This window comes from Phaenicophaeus curvirostris, chromosome 14, assembly GCF_032191515.1.
Source record: "Phaenicophaeus curvirostris isolate KB17595 chromosome 14, BPBGC_Pcur_1.0, whole genome shotgun sequence".
Taxonomy (NCBI): Eukaryota; Metazoa; Chordata; class Aves; order Cuculiformes; family Cuculidae; genus Phaenicophaeus; species Phaenicophaeus curvirostris.
Genome location: NC_091405.1, coordinates 21,190,036 through 21,204,654, shown reverse-complemented (window position 1 = coordinate 21,204,654; position 14,619 = coordinate 21,190,036). Strand labels below are relative to the sequence as shown.

The 14,619-nt window shown below is 47.4% G+C and overlaps 2 protein-coding genes across 4 annotated transcripts in view; one reads left to right on the top strand and one right to left on the bottom strand.

Moving 5' to 3' along the window:
* Nucleotides 1–14,619, bottom strand: part of LOC138726437 (uncharacterized) — a 21,769-nt gene extending 7,150 nt beyond the window's left edge. Inside the window, exon 1 of one of the 3 annotated variants that reach the window (XM_069868181.1) lies at nucleotides 14,500–14,619. In XM_069868181.1, the coding sequence (XP_069724282.1) occupies nucleotides 14,500–14,566 (67 nt within the window). In that variant the 5' untranslated portion in view covers nucleotides 14,567–14,619. The remainder of the gene's footprint in view (nucleotides 1–14,499) is intronic. The other 2 variants (XM_069868179.1, XM_069868180.1) reach the window with 2 other exon arrangements.
* On the top strand, nucleotides 2,922–5,671 carry POP4 (POP4 homolog, ribonuclease P/MRP subunit). The gene is made up of 7 exons (XM_069868609.1): nucleotides 2,922–2,968; nucleotides 3,064–3,116; nucleotides 3,199–3,422; nucleotides 4,067–4,144; nucleotides 4,317–4,378; nucleotides 4,698–4,799; nucleotides 5,294–5,671. The coding sequence occupies exons 1-7, from the start codon at nucleotides 2,962–2,964 to the stop codon at nucleotides 5,428–5,430; spliced, it is 663 nt and encodes a 220-aa protein (XP_069724710.1). The 5' UTR covers nucleotides 2,922–2,961; the 3' UTR covers nucleotides 5,431–5,671.

Here is a 14,619-nt window from a genome sequence, read left to right as displayed (position 1 = left end):
CCCTGGTGGGGTGAGAGCTCTCCCCTTCCCACCCCTGTCATTTTGTCACACTGCAAAGTGTATTCATTAACCTCATGCTAAAATTCCCCATATACTGCTGAGGCAAACAAACTGGCATCTCCAGGCGGATCTCAGCTTCCAGCCTGACAGGCCAGCTCACTCCAGCTGCACAGATTCCTTTTACCTCCTCAGACACCCACTTCACTCCCTGGTTTATCAGATTTCTACCAAAGAGATGGTAGAATATTCCTGTTGCTCTGGGTTATGGTTTCTTCAGCAGACAGTTACTGGAGCCTGCCCTCACACTTGTGAGAGAAGCACCTCCCCTTCCCATCACTTAAGCCCCAGTGAAAACCACTGTCCTGCCCCCCGGCTGTGTTCTCGTAGCACACATCGCTACAGACACCAACACGCAGCACGCGGTGACGCTTTCTTGGCCAGAAGGCACTCGTCCTGGGTAAAGCACCAAGTCAAGACAACTGAACCATGCCCTGTGGGCTGGCAGAGCTTGACAGCCCTTCTCTAAAAAAAAGTCTATCTGCATTTTTGGCTGGGAGCCCAGCACAATTGATTCCTGAGCCTAAAACTTTTCTTATTTATATTATTTTTAAAGTTTTAATGTATTATGTTAATTTTATGTTAATTAAATACATTAAGCTGTTCAACCTGCTAGAACTCTGATCACTGTTACTACTTTACAATTGTTAATACTCCTGCTGCATCACACATACCTATCGCATATGAGCCAATGTTAATTGTGCTAAAATATACCCAAATAAAATATTCAGCAAGACCTGAATGTGACCCAAAGTGCAGCAGAGGTAACGACTATAAGAGATGAATGCAGTGCATTGTATTCATTAGGAAACACAATCTGTACCCGGGCAGCAGTGGTGTCCGGACCCGTGTTTGGATCACGCATGATCTCAGCACATAGGGAAACCCAGTGTCAGCTGCCAGAGCCTCAGCTCACCAATTCCTCGCTGCTCTTTGGGGAGAAAGCGTTACTCTTTCAGCACCCCTCGGTGAGGAGGCTGGGCAGCTACAGTTCACAGTGGTTCTCTCCAGGTATTCTAGGGTTGCTCATATTTTTACATTTTAGGAAGGGCAGAGCTTATTTCAGTATAAGAATATATTGATATTTTAAAAAGTCACCTCCCTAACTTGTGCTGAAATTTAATTCCTTCAAAATCCTCTTTCCACTGACAGTTTTACTGGGGGTGCACAAGAGGCTGGTGTATGGAAGGACTGGAGCCTGGATGCTAAATAAAGCTGCAAACAGGCAAATTTCTTTCAGAAAAGACAAAAGAATTTTTAAATATTTTTTCTTTATATTGAACCAGGCAGTTGAATAACAGCAACCTGCAGCAGGAGGGATAAAAAACCCAGAGCCAAGAGCACTGGGAAGATGCGTGCAGGCAGGCAAGGCTTTTCCAGCACAAGGATTGTCCCCAGCACTGGAACTCGGCAGCCCTCTGCTGCACACAGCAGGATTGCTGCAGTGCCAGGGGACAGAGGGGTTTGTTGTTATTCTTTTTAGAGAGCAATAAATAAAGCCAGGCACAGATTTAATAAAATAAGAAATGACGATGCTGGAACTCATAACTTGGTATTAATAACAGACATTAGGGATTTTATATCACTCTAAACCTATTCCAAGATGATTTACTTGAAATGCAAAGCTTCAGAAGCCTGAGACGCTAAGACAGGGAGAGTGTGTAACACTGCATGTTCAAAACACACATTATAGTGATTCTCCTTGCATATCTCCACTTCATTTTCTATTCATATTTTACGTACCTTTCCTCATCTGCTCTTTTCCACGTTCATTTAATGGGAGTCTTGGATCCTGACAGAGATCCCTTATGCTCGGACGCACGCTAACATGCTGATCCCTCAGACGCTGCACCTGAAGATAAATTGGGAAATGAAGATGTCGAGCTGTCGGAAGAGGCCAGCTTCCCCAGGCACCAGTTTATCCTGGATCATTGGATTTACAATAACAGTACTGCCAACAGTGATTTGACTCTTAATCCCTGCAGTGCCCTAGGAATGTCAGCATAAATCCAGTGAAGGAACGCTCAAGTGGCCCCGAAGACCCATAGTGCTTATCCTGGTGCTCCTGGGTTGTACAGCAGTGAGAGGCCAAGGGATCTGCTTGCTGTGGCAAAGCACGGGACTGCCTGGAGGTCTGCGATACAAACCGACCGGTGCTCAGGCACCATACCCTGCAGAGACTGGCCCAGACTTCTCCACACACATACAGAGATCTACATCATCATTCCCTGTCAGTGATCAATCACCCTAACACCTTTGTGCTCAACAGCAGCACAGCACAAAATCATTGTTTCCTGTCCCCTGTCTCAGCCACTGGCTCCCTCAGTATCCCCTGGCAAGCAGGGCTCAGTCATCTGAGAGGATTTGTCAATCTGAGGGTGGAAAACAATAACTAGATTTCACGTTGTAAGGCTGTTTCTTGGACTCCGCCTAGAAATAGCGTTAATTTTACATCCTGATCTCTGCTGAAACAAACCTGTGACTTCTCTACTAACCACTGTGAGCATTCAGACTCCTAGCAGAGGTCGAAGGCATTAAACGGTGCCCATGTACCTTAACCTGAGGGGCTAACCTGTCCCAGCCGCAGCGTCCCCTTCTGCACAACCTCATGGCTGCACCAGGCAACATCCCTTCTTTGTTTTGCATCCTTTTTCGTGAGGGACACGGGCTCCGAGCTCTGGTCCCAGCTGCAGGGGCACACAGAACCTCTGGAGAGAGGAAAATGAGGGGGCTCCGCCTCACCTCGTCCCCTCAGGGGGCCCCGCCCTCCCCTGGCGCGCGCGTCCAGCCCGCCCTCCCCCGGCGCGCGCCCAGGGCGCGCGCCGGGGGAGGGCGGGCTGGGCGCGCGCCGAGCCCCACCCCTTCGCCCGTGACGTCACCCTCCGCGCCGGAAGCGCCGCCGCCATGGAGGGTGAGGAGCAGGGGGGACGAGCGGGGCCCGGGTCGGCGCAGCCCGCGGCGGCCCCGCCTGACCCCCCGTCTCACCCGCCCCGTCTCACCTTGCAGGGGAGCTGTACCGGCGCCTGTCCGCGGCGGAGACGGGCGGGCTGCGCCTCCAGGTAACCGCCGCCCCGCCCGGCCCCGCCCGCCCCCGGCTCGGTGAAGGCCGGCATTCTGAAGCCTCCCTTACGATCTCTGTAGCCGCAAGGCGCTGAGGAGGCCAGAGCGTTTGTGAGCGCCTTCCTGAAGCGCAGCATGCCGAAAAAGGGAGAGGAGGCCATCCAGGACGTGCTCACCCGCAAAGCGGTGGTTCTGGAGCATTACTCCAAGAAAAAGGCAAAGCCCCGGAGGAGGAAAGCGAAAGGGTTCACTGCCAAGCAAAGGCGGGAACTGCGGCTCTTTGAAATCGAGCCTGAACAGCAAAGGTAAGGTCTCAAAGATTCTTTGGTGTAGTAGAAGCGGGAAGCGCATCAAAAGCGTGGGGAAGCAGCAGCACAAACGTGTGGACGCTAACCCGTCATCACATAGACTCTGCCCAAGAGCCAGGGCAGGAAATTCCTTCTTGAGAAAGCACTTTTACTGCAGCTGTGTTTGAATCAGAAGAGTACACCAGGCTCCCCAGAACAACACTGCTGCCACAAGCCCCTGCACTGCTAACATGGAATCATAGAATCATAGAATAACCAGGTTTGAAGAGACCCACCGGACCATCGAGTCCAACCATTCCTATCAAACACTAAACCATGTCCCTTAGCACCTCATCCACCCGTGCCTTGGAGAGAGCCAGGAAGTTCATGAGTAGGGATTTCACCTGTCTCCAAGGCAGCCCACTCCTCAAACACACTGTGTTTAGGGTGGCAAGAGGGGAAAACACTTGGTGTGGGCCATTTCTGTATGGCAAACCTGCTGTTGAGAGGGGTCACCTCACAGGCTGAGCTACCAGAGCCAGTTGCCTCACTGAGAAGCATTTGTCTTGCCTCTGGTGTAAGTATGGGTTACTTTGGGAATCTACCAGTGGTTTATTTGATGACGCAGCTCTCGTGTAATACTACTTGGCTTTCTCCTGCAGATATGCCATCTTCCTGCCCCTGCACGAACTCTGGAAGCAGTACATCCGAGACCTCTGCCATGGGCTGAGGCCAGATACGTAAGCCAAGCTCCTTTAATATCACTGAGGTTCTGACATAGTAGGTATTTCGAGGTTTACTGAGTCACTGCTTGAAACAGCACAGTTACTCAATGCAGACACGTGCTGTTTCTGTAAGCTCTGTGACATCAGTAGTAAACCTCCCTTTGCATGTAATTTTTTTTCCTTCAAGGCAGCCCCATGTGGTTCAGAGCAAACTGCTGAAAGCTGATCTTCATGGAGCTATTGTCACAGGTATTCCGCTTATTTTCTTTTACAAAACCTCTGAGGTTAAGCAAACACTCCTGCAATTCCAGGAGCTTTTGGTACCATTAACTCTAGAACCACACAGTCAAGATCACATGTGGATGGATCCTATTTCTAATTGCATTTCATCCACTCTTGAAAATCACATTGCTGGTTACAAAGATTAACTTCAAGTTTTGCTGCACAATTACTTCAATTGTGTTATTTCAGAACACTGCAAACCAGGTTTTAGGATCATGAGGCAGCTGTAGGAGAGCAAACAAACCCCATGCCCCTGAGATCTGCTAATATCCTTATCATCTTTCAGTTGCGAAATCGAAGTGCCCCTCTTACATTGGGATAACAGGAATCATTCTACAGGAATTTAAACATGTCTTCAAAATTATCACTAAAGAGGACAAGTTGAAAGGTAGGCAAGACTTTTTTCTGTGTTCTTCACAACCTGACTAATCAGGGATTCTTTAAACACACTGTTTGCCTCACACCTCCAAGTATGCTGTTTTGTATCAGCATTTTTAGTTCTGTGCATGGAGCAGCAGGAGTCAGTGTCTTTTCCAACCAGGCAACAGCCCAGTACCTGACCAAAGTGTATCTCATTAGAGAGGAGCAACACAGAAAGATGCATTTCCAGTGATCCCAGATGATTGTGCACAGTGGCTCATTCACCCGGATCATGCTGGATGTTCTCTGCCACATGTGCTGTGTGCTCCCGAGACAGCCAACCTGCATAACTCCAGTTTAAAATTGGAAGGGTCTGGGCATTTTTCTTCTCTTGCTAAAGCATAAAACCCTTGAAACATGGCAAGCCTCCAGCCTATGTGCGCATAACAGCCCTGGTACTCAGTAAACTGTCACAGCAGGGATTTATGTTAGCCTACTGCTGTTAATTTCTTTCCTTTTCAGTTGTTCCCAAACTTAACAATGTATTTAGCTTGGAGATCGATGGATTTGTTTCCTACATCTACGGAAGCAAGTTCCAGCTTAGAGCAAGTGAGCGATCTGCGAAAAAGTTCAAATTGAAAGGAACTATTGACCTGTGATTTCCTGGGAAACAGAAGCATGGACAGAACTCTCTGCTGTGTTCCTGCAGAGCAGGCTTCCCAGCAGGCTGGAAGTGGAATAGCTATGGGAGGTGTTTCCGAAGCATTTCTGCTTCCTGAAGAATGACTGGTGTCCGCTGTCTTTAGAGCCTTCTCCCAGGCTACTGGAGCTGGCTGCGTCCAGTTTGTTATTTGTATAGAATGCTCTGGCTTTTATTAAACGTACATGACTCATACCGATTGCCTGACTTCTGTTTCAGTTTATAATCATAAATTTGCACAATGAAATTATGTCTTTTAACACTCTGATCAACATCTCTGCCTAGTGCCAGCAAGTTGGTTCAGCTGATGGGTTTTACCATGGCTATTTCCATCCCTGTGGTTAATACCATTACAGACAATACACGGCACAAGAGTGAAAACAAACACACTGAACATGTAAGCACCCAGTAAGCAAACAGCTTGCAGGGCTGCATTACTAATACTATAACACTTTAAGGTTAGATCAGATGTGTCTCCCTTAGCCAAACACATTGTCATGCAGAGCGTGGGGAACAACACATCACAGGAGGGAGGCACTGGAAGTTAGGAATTCAAACACAGAACTAACCTCCATTCAATCTTGTACTTAATTACCCACAAAACTATTTTATGAATATTTAACCTCTACTCACAGCTTCACACTAGCCTGTGTTTATATGGGGTCTGTTACACATTTAAAAGAACACCTTTGCTCTTATTAAAATATAAATGTTGCATACCCAGGTTTTAAAGGCTGGCATGGACAGCACTTGATTTCTATCACTTGTATTCCAGTGCCAGAGTGCTCACAAACAAGAAGGCAGGTAGTTTCATAGCATAAGCCGCCTGAACTCGCTGACCACTGGTGAAGAATTCTCTACTGTTTAAACCTTCTATAGACACTTGCTTTAGGGGTGCAATAGGGGCTCTAACAGAGACCTTACACTGGCACCAGGGGAGACCTGTCCAGGTCTCAGGTCTGAGTGCATGCACACCGCACAGCTGCTTCACAGCAGTGGAAAACCAGGAGAAACACCAAGACTTCTGAAAACATGCATAGACACACTTGAGGGTGCCAAAGAGTAGGGGCTTTTCCCAATGAATCTGAAGAACAAACAAGATGTGCCAAGGTCATCAGACCCAAGCTATTACTTTACACAATCCCCATTACTCAGTGCTTCCTGAAATTAAATGCCTTTGATTCCTGCGAGAAACCAGAAGGAAAAACAGAGAGCTAGGAAGCATAAATCATAGCAGAAACTTTCCTTGCAGGACAATGACCCAATTTTAATTTTGCTCATAGCCTTCAGTGTAACATCTAATTAAGACATCTGTTAAATGCCTATAATATTAAATTAATGGAGGAAGTTAATAGAACTTTATTGGCATAGTCTGGTTAATTAACATTAAGGGCCTTTAATGGATGTCTTAAGTAGACATCATTAATGGGAATGCTGTACAAATTGGCATTAGGCACAACCATGTTTTGCAGTGCTGTGAAGGACGTACCATCTTCTACCATACGGACACACAGGTGAACAGGATGCCCCTTCCCACAGCTCCTGGCATTTCTGGTTTTAACTTATTTCAATGACTGAAGATGACAGGCGCTGCCTGGCAGTCCCTGATGAGAAACAGGAGCACAGCACTCGTGATTTACAGCAAGGAGTGCTGCAGAGACACACGAAGCTCTCCTTGAGGCAGCCCTGTGCTGATGGGTAACAAACGCACGCGATAGCCACACGTTCAAGACGCAGTTGGCAAATCCCTTGCTAAGGCCTTTTTGTACTGACCCAGGGAGGCGCTCCCAGCAGCCCCAGTACCCGACAGCCAGATTACTCCCACAGACCTTGGCATCACCATCAGTTCCTCAAGCCACCCCCTGCCCTGTCCACTTTCCTCACACCACAGCTCCACGTTCATCTTCACCACAACACATTGAACCCCGTATCGCTTCCTTAGAGCCTGCATGACACAAAATGACGGCTCACACTCATCCTCCCCTCCTGATTCATGATTATCCCCAGCTCCTCATTAGTCAAGACAGTAAATACTTACTCAATTTAACAACAGAAAGCCTAATAACTCATCACAGGTGTCTCTAACATGATTCTTCCTTCCCATTAATTCCTCTGAATTGCACACAGCAGAGACGCATTTGTCACAACATGTTTATACCTAAACAACTGTCCCAGTACATTACATGTGTTTCTGCTTCCCTATTCCTACGTAGATATAACATACCAAGGACACAGATATTTGTAATCACCCTGAACTGAAAAAAACTGTAAACATGCCAGTTACTAAGTTTTGAACATTTAAGTAAGAATGGGGGAAAAAAAACCCCAATAGTTTCTGTTTGAAACCTCAAAATAATTTGTTGTAGGAAATGCTTGAAATTAAAGCCAAGCCACTCACCCAAGAAAACACACAAAGTTTTCTGTTTGAGGATTTTTTTATACTTCCTCCAAAAGGTGGTTATGCAGCAATCCAATGGAAACCCCTGAACCTCCCAGGACTCTACTTGGGAAACTCATGTTCAACCACTGAAACTGCAGCACCATGTAGCGGATGTTAGCTCTCTATATCCAAGATACCCAGTGTTTCACAAAAGCAATAGACAGTGCATAAAATCCGGACCCAGGTCAGATCCATTTTTAATGGATCCTAAAGTCCTGGGCAAGCTTGCCTCCCCGCAGACTCTGTCCATTTTAGTATCTCTGAGCTGGGAGGACTCATGTCAATGCAAGACATCAAAAATCACTTCTAAGCCTCTTAACCTTTGACCAAGCAATTCCTGTTAAACAAACCTTAAAATAGCTTAGAACAGTAGCACATAGTCCTAAACAAGTAGCTGCACAAAGGAAAAGTCCTGGCAAGGGCAGCAGGTGTTTCTTATTAAACGATGCCTCTATTGACCTGCAGGAGAAAAGGACAGGGTACAGCTGTGCCAGGCCAGCAGGATCTGGGGAAGGAAGCTCCTTCTGAGGTGTGCACAGAAAAGGTGAGCAAACCTGGCTTTGCTATTTTCATCATAATTTACAAATCACAGGTTTGGAAACCTCAGCTGGAAATATTGGTGGTGTTTTCTAATAGGAAGAGACTGAAAAATGGCACAGGGTGAGCAAGAGCACAGAAGGAAAGCCACGCGCATTTTCTAGCTAATAAATGGTTCTGGCCACTTTATCTTTCTGCCACAGCCACCAACACCTTCACACGGGATGGCTCATTCCCAGCTCCTGCCACACGCACTCCCCCCTCGGCACATACACAACTATTTCCCCTCATTAATCTCCCTTTCCTCTGCAGAGACCCTACCATAGGTGATGCGAGTACGAGGCCTACAGTAGTCCACGAGCTCCTTTCTGGATCAAGCAGCTCCATCTCCTCCAGCCTGCACACCACACAGGATCTGAGCCCAGCAGCAGAAGGAAAAGCCCTGTAGCAGCAGTGGCTACACCCAGTCAGTCTCCCACACTCCCACAGCCAAGAAAAGCCCCAGGTACCTCTGGGGCAGCACCAAAACCAAATGGAAAACACCTGAGCACAATGCAAGCCCAGCCCTCGCCAGCTGACGCCCCTTGCACCCCTCCCAGCTCGTCAAGCAGGGAGTTGCTCATCTCATTAGACAAACACATGGACAAAGCTTGCCACGCTACACCGTTCACCGGACCACGGCCCTACATACCAGGACAAACACGGACAGTGGCCAATTCCATGGAATTCCAGAGCTTTGGCCTGCCTGTGTCTCGTGCTACCCTCCGTCCCATCACTGCTCCAGTGACCAGTGCCAACACCCTGTGGCGTGCAGGCAAACCTGTTCCTTCGGTGGGGCACACACCGGGCAGATTAAATTAACGAGCCATTGTGAACAACAGAGACCGAGGCACGGGTGCTAGAGGAGCAGCAGAGCAGTCCCAGCTCGGACAGCCCTGCACAGCCTGCCTGGCCAGAGGGACCCCCGAGGACACAGGGAACCCAGCCACACCTCATGCTGCACAGAGAGCTCTCCCTGCTTTCTGTCACCGTATAATACAGTACTGTGCAACCACCAAGAAGGGACGATGAATGAGTACACAACTGACTATGAACACAACTGAGCGCTTTGGACTGCGATGCTGAAGGCGAAGGTACAGCCTAAACTTTACAGTTCCCCTGCCCTGCTCCCCAGCCTGGTTTTAGGCTATTACTTTCTTTCTCTTCCGCACAGCACTATCCCCACAGCACCTAACGATGGCCCAACAACACCGATTTTAAACATGGTATTTTCAGACACACATATCCAGGCACTGAGCAGCCATCACCTTCTGCAGGCAGCTGGGCAGCATGTTAAAGGTCTGCGGGGCAGGCCTGATAACAGACATCTCTTCCCTATCAGCTAATGTATTCAGCCTCATCTCTTTCAGCTCTCAGAATGAGATCCTAGCTTTGGGACCTATGTGCTTATGTTCAGCTGAGACACTAATCTTGATATATAAAAGAATATATAATAATATAGTTAGAACATGAGTTAAAATAGTTTCTAGGAAGTACGATGTCACCAGAAATGCCAAAGGCCTTTGGCTTGACTTCACAGATTTTAAATCAGTCGCCAAAAGTGAATTTGAGTTCTGAAGTCCTCATATGCTTGTTAAAGGCAGAGGACTCAAAAACTGCAACATGACCGCACCTGCAGCGCTTCTGCGGCCCAGGCTCACAAGAGAACGCTCAGGGAAACGCGCTGGTGCTGGGTGCGAGACCAGCCCCACAGAGAGCTCGGACCAGGAGCTCCCTGTTGAACACACAGTACTGGCTCCAGAAGGGGCTCCACTTAACAGCCCTGTTATTCTGGGAGGGAGGGAAGAATGAGTATGCAGAGCTTTTAAATGTTAAAATAATTCCATAAATCTGAATAAAATGAATTTTTGGGGGTGAAATTGTCTGCACACTCTGCCATGCACATTCTTCCTGTAAAGGATTATTTCAAAATTATGGACTAGGAAATGTTCAGCTGGATAGTTCTTGGGTGGCTGAGGTGCTCACTAAAGAATTTAAATGATGTAATAGCTATTGAACACCCCATTATATGGCTGCCTAATTAATGTAAATGATAGTTATGTCTCACTCACAGAGGATTATTTTACACGGAGGAAAATCTACTCACTGCCACAGTAGCCATTTCGGTAGCTTTTATAGGAGCAGTTGCATTATGGCTTCATTGAGTAAAAGGTAAGTAGCCGTCCTAAATAATGAAGATGGAAGGTTTAATAGTCCCAATAAAGAATCCTGCAGGTTTTTTATTTCAAAAATTAGAGTTTGATTGCAAGCGTATGATAATGAGAGGGAAAAGAGCACCGGCATGTGGAATCCTTCTGCAGCCCAGGCTCCTTGGGAACTTCCACTTCTTTTGTGCGGGAATGTAGAAGAATCAGGACAGAAGAAGAGACAATAGGCTCTTCTGTACTTTCTATAACAGCGTGTCCAAGCTCGAGGCCTCTTCCTGCGGCAACATTTCAGTGGGTAAGGGCATGCCGGGTTGTGCCTGTTATACCTTGGAGGCCGACGCTACTATGAGCGCTGCATACAGCTGATCACGAACACAAAAATACCCTCAAATAATGCAAATAGCCCAGCTTAGACCCACCAGAGAAATGTTACGCAGACATAAACCATCCTTGCAAACTTGTCTTGGAACTGTAGCCCATTACAGCAACTCTTTTTTTGCAAGGCAATAGCTAAGGCACTCAGCATTTCCATTACGAGACCAAGGTCCTATATCAGAGATTACAACAGCTATAAAAATTAAAATGCAATTTAAAACTTGGCACGAGCATTCTCGCTTGGGATCTAGTATTTTTTAAGCAAATCTTCACAGGAAAAGCTAAAAGTTTACTCGTTCCACTTGTTATTTTAGATCTCTATTGCTACATAATTCTCAGTCTAGATGCTCATGCACTCCCCATTGCAGTACCTAAGTCATCTCTTTTCCAGCTGCACCCTCCAAATGGCAGTTCAGAGCTAGGACAATTGATGTGACATTCACTCCTCCAAAGAGCAAACTTCCAAGAAAGGTTTTAGAAGAACTTCTGTTCTAAGGCAGCCACTTCTTTTTCTAGCAATAAAGCACCACATGTGTTTTAGTAAGTTAAAAGTGGCAACAACATTAACCTGAGTTATGGTAACAGTGACTACAAAACAAACTGGCTGGGGATTCATAAATACTATCTCCAGATGTCTGCAAAAGATCCGATTTATCAAATGTACTCCAGGCAGGATTTGGTATGGGTTTGTACAGACTAATAAAAGAGCTCTGAAGGATTTATTTGTACTGGTGAAAGGTGCTACCCCCGTGACATCTCTCAGAAAGGTGATTAGATCCCTTTAGAATAATCCACAGGAAGAGAATCTACAGAGAAAGGGCCACAGACCTTAGAAAGCAAAGCTTGGAATCACCAATGAAACGAAACAGCAGGAAGATGAGGGTTAAACATGGGGATGGGGGAAAAAAAGGTGGTAGGAATTGTAGGCAGCCTCAGGAGCAAAGCTCCGGTGCCGCCTAGGGAAGCCCCATGCACTCCAGCTGCAGGGACAGGTTAGACCAAATGCTAAAAACAAAAGCTGTGGAGGATGCAGTCACCTTATATCAGCACAGCTTGTGGCCATTTAAAATGCTTCCCTCTGTGTGGGGCCTTAGAAGCACCTTCCTGAAGAGAAGAGGCTGCTTCTGCCTCTGGTTTCCATCACAGCTGGGCTGCTGAGGCCGTGATGAGAAACCTCAGGTAGCGTGTGCTTCAGGGACCATTTTTGCAACACAATTCCCCCCCATACGGGAGCTGGACCGACAGGAACACACTCTTTCTAAGAGCTCCACAGAGCCCTCTCCATGGGTAAGTTCTGTGTGCAAACAACTCACCACTCAGGCTAGCCCAAGGGTGGCACAAGCATAGACAGAGCAAAACGGACAGTAAATTTCTGTCCCCGCCCCTTCATTCCCACAGTTCTGCCCTACCGAATATTCTTCACAGGAAGAACATAGGGTTCCTTATTTTCAAGGCTCAATATCCAGGGAAAAAAACTTCACTAGCACAGCCCATGCTCTGATCAAACCTTGTTTTCATGCAGGAGAGCGGTGCTGGGCTTTGGAAGCCAAGCTGCTTCTGGGGCCTCACACTTAGGAGAACGTTTCACAACACAGTTTTCTTCCCATGCAGCGGAACGGTTTGTAGCTCCACCAAAAAAATGCCACCAGTAACTTGTGGCTTAGGGCTGAGGCGCGTGTGTTTAAGCTGATTATTATTGTTGTTGCCGCTAACATAAAAGAGCTGTAGAAACCGCTCCTCCGCCTGTGTCCAGAACAACACGTTTTGCTTCGGTACCAGCAGATGGAGCCACACGCTCACAGTTTTAAAGTGCCTTTTTTTCCGCCCCTGTTGTGACAGGAAACCCACCCACGAAGCAGACGGTGCCCAGACGCTGCTCCCTTACCTCACATGAACTTCCTTCTCACGCCTCTGTGCTGAGCCGGCGCCTTCCCCTCTCTCAGCTGCCTTTCTCAGGTGTTCCCATAACAACTGCATTTTCCTTACCGCAGATTTATTTTCTGAATTGCCTACTGCATCAAAATGGAATCAGGAAACCAAACCAAACCAAGGCAGGCATTTCCAACTGCTAAAATATCAGGCTTTTCATTTCCTCCCCGAAAGGACATACAAGGTCTGACACAAAACCCACAAGACATGCCTGTAACTCTTCTTATGTAACAAATGAAGAAAATGGGCTATGATCCCTTTCCCAACAGCTCTTTCTGAGCTCGCACATGGCTGCACACTATGCTGCCAACGTCCAAAGCAATTCCCAGATAATTTCTGAAGGCTGTTGAGGAGCTCCATTGGTTTGGCTTTCACATCTTCTACTGACAAAGCATGGGTTTCTTTGAGCACCGACCAGAGCTTTGGGATCTCCTCACCACCAGCCTCAGCCAATAACTGAGAAGTTTCCATCACAAATTTCTTCAGTTTCACAGGAAACTGGTTATTCACTCGCTGTTCACTCTGCACAGCGACATTTTCCCACTGAGGGTAAGGAAATGTCTCTACTTGACCATGTGTCCCCTTACACAGGGTGAACCGATGGAACTGAGCCTTGTCTCACTGTGACAGGGTAGAACATGCTCCATATCCATCTCTCTGTCTCTCCTCTCCCACCCTTGGTTCTCAAGCTATAGGGCAAGTCTTGTTTTTTTGTGTCTGACCTTGTACTCTCAAAGGAAATCCTACCTTGTCTCAGAATTGCCAGCGTAAGACAGTACTCTCAACTTGTCGTCTTGTTAAAATGCCAGACAAATGTAGATACAATACGGCGTTTACTCTGTGTCTTAAAGCCTGAACATGTATGCTCAGGCGAAAGAACAGGCTTGGTGTTGCGGTCGCTCCCGCATTTGATGGTCGCTCCCTGCCCAGGGAGGTGGTTGAGTCACCTTCCCTGGAGGTGTTTAGGGCACGGGTGGATGAGGTGCTGAGGGATATGGTTTAGTGTTTGATGGGAATGGTTGGACTCGATGATCCGGTGGGTCTCTTCCAACCTGGTTATTCTGTGATTCTGTGATTCTGTGATGCCCTGAGCCATGCAGGGCCAGGCACGCCTGGGTTTTCTCACTCTGTTGAAGGCAAATGACCCCCCTGCGCTGATTCAAAACCTACTTGCCAAAACACCCACAACAGTGGGAGCTGCTCTATGCCAGCTGCTCCCTTGAGCCTGCAGTCCACCCCACGACCCATGAAGGTGGAAAGAGCCTTTGTAAAAGGACACACATCTGAGGGGAAGAGATGCCCTTCTCTAAAGGTATGAAAGCTGCTTAGGGCTTTCCTGTGTGGATGACTTGCTCCAGGTCAGCTGTAGAGCAGCCAGCCGCAGAGTCAGATCAAAACAAACTAATGGCACTCCTAATAATGCCAGTAGGAATCATTCAGGTAACCGTGGTTAATTTTCAAGAACACTGTCAGGTCCTTTCATGTCCTTTCCTGACCTGGCAATGCTGCAGAACTGGTTTAAACACACAGACTTAATTACCTTTTTGCCACTCTTTGAGGCTGATCTCAGGTAACAGCAGCAAGCGACCAGTTTTACTCTTGGTCATTTCTGTGGTACAATGCTGTACCCTCCACCGCAATGCTCAACTTCTCTCTGGCA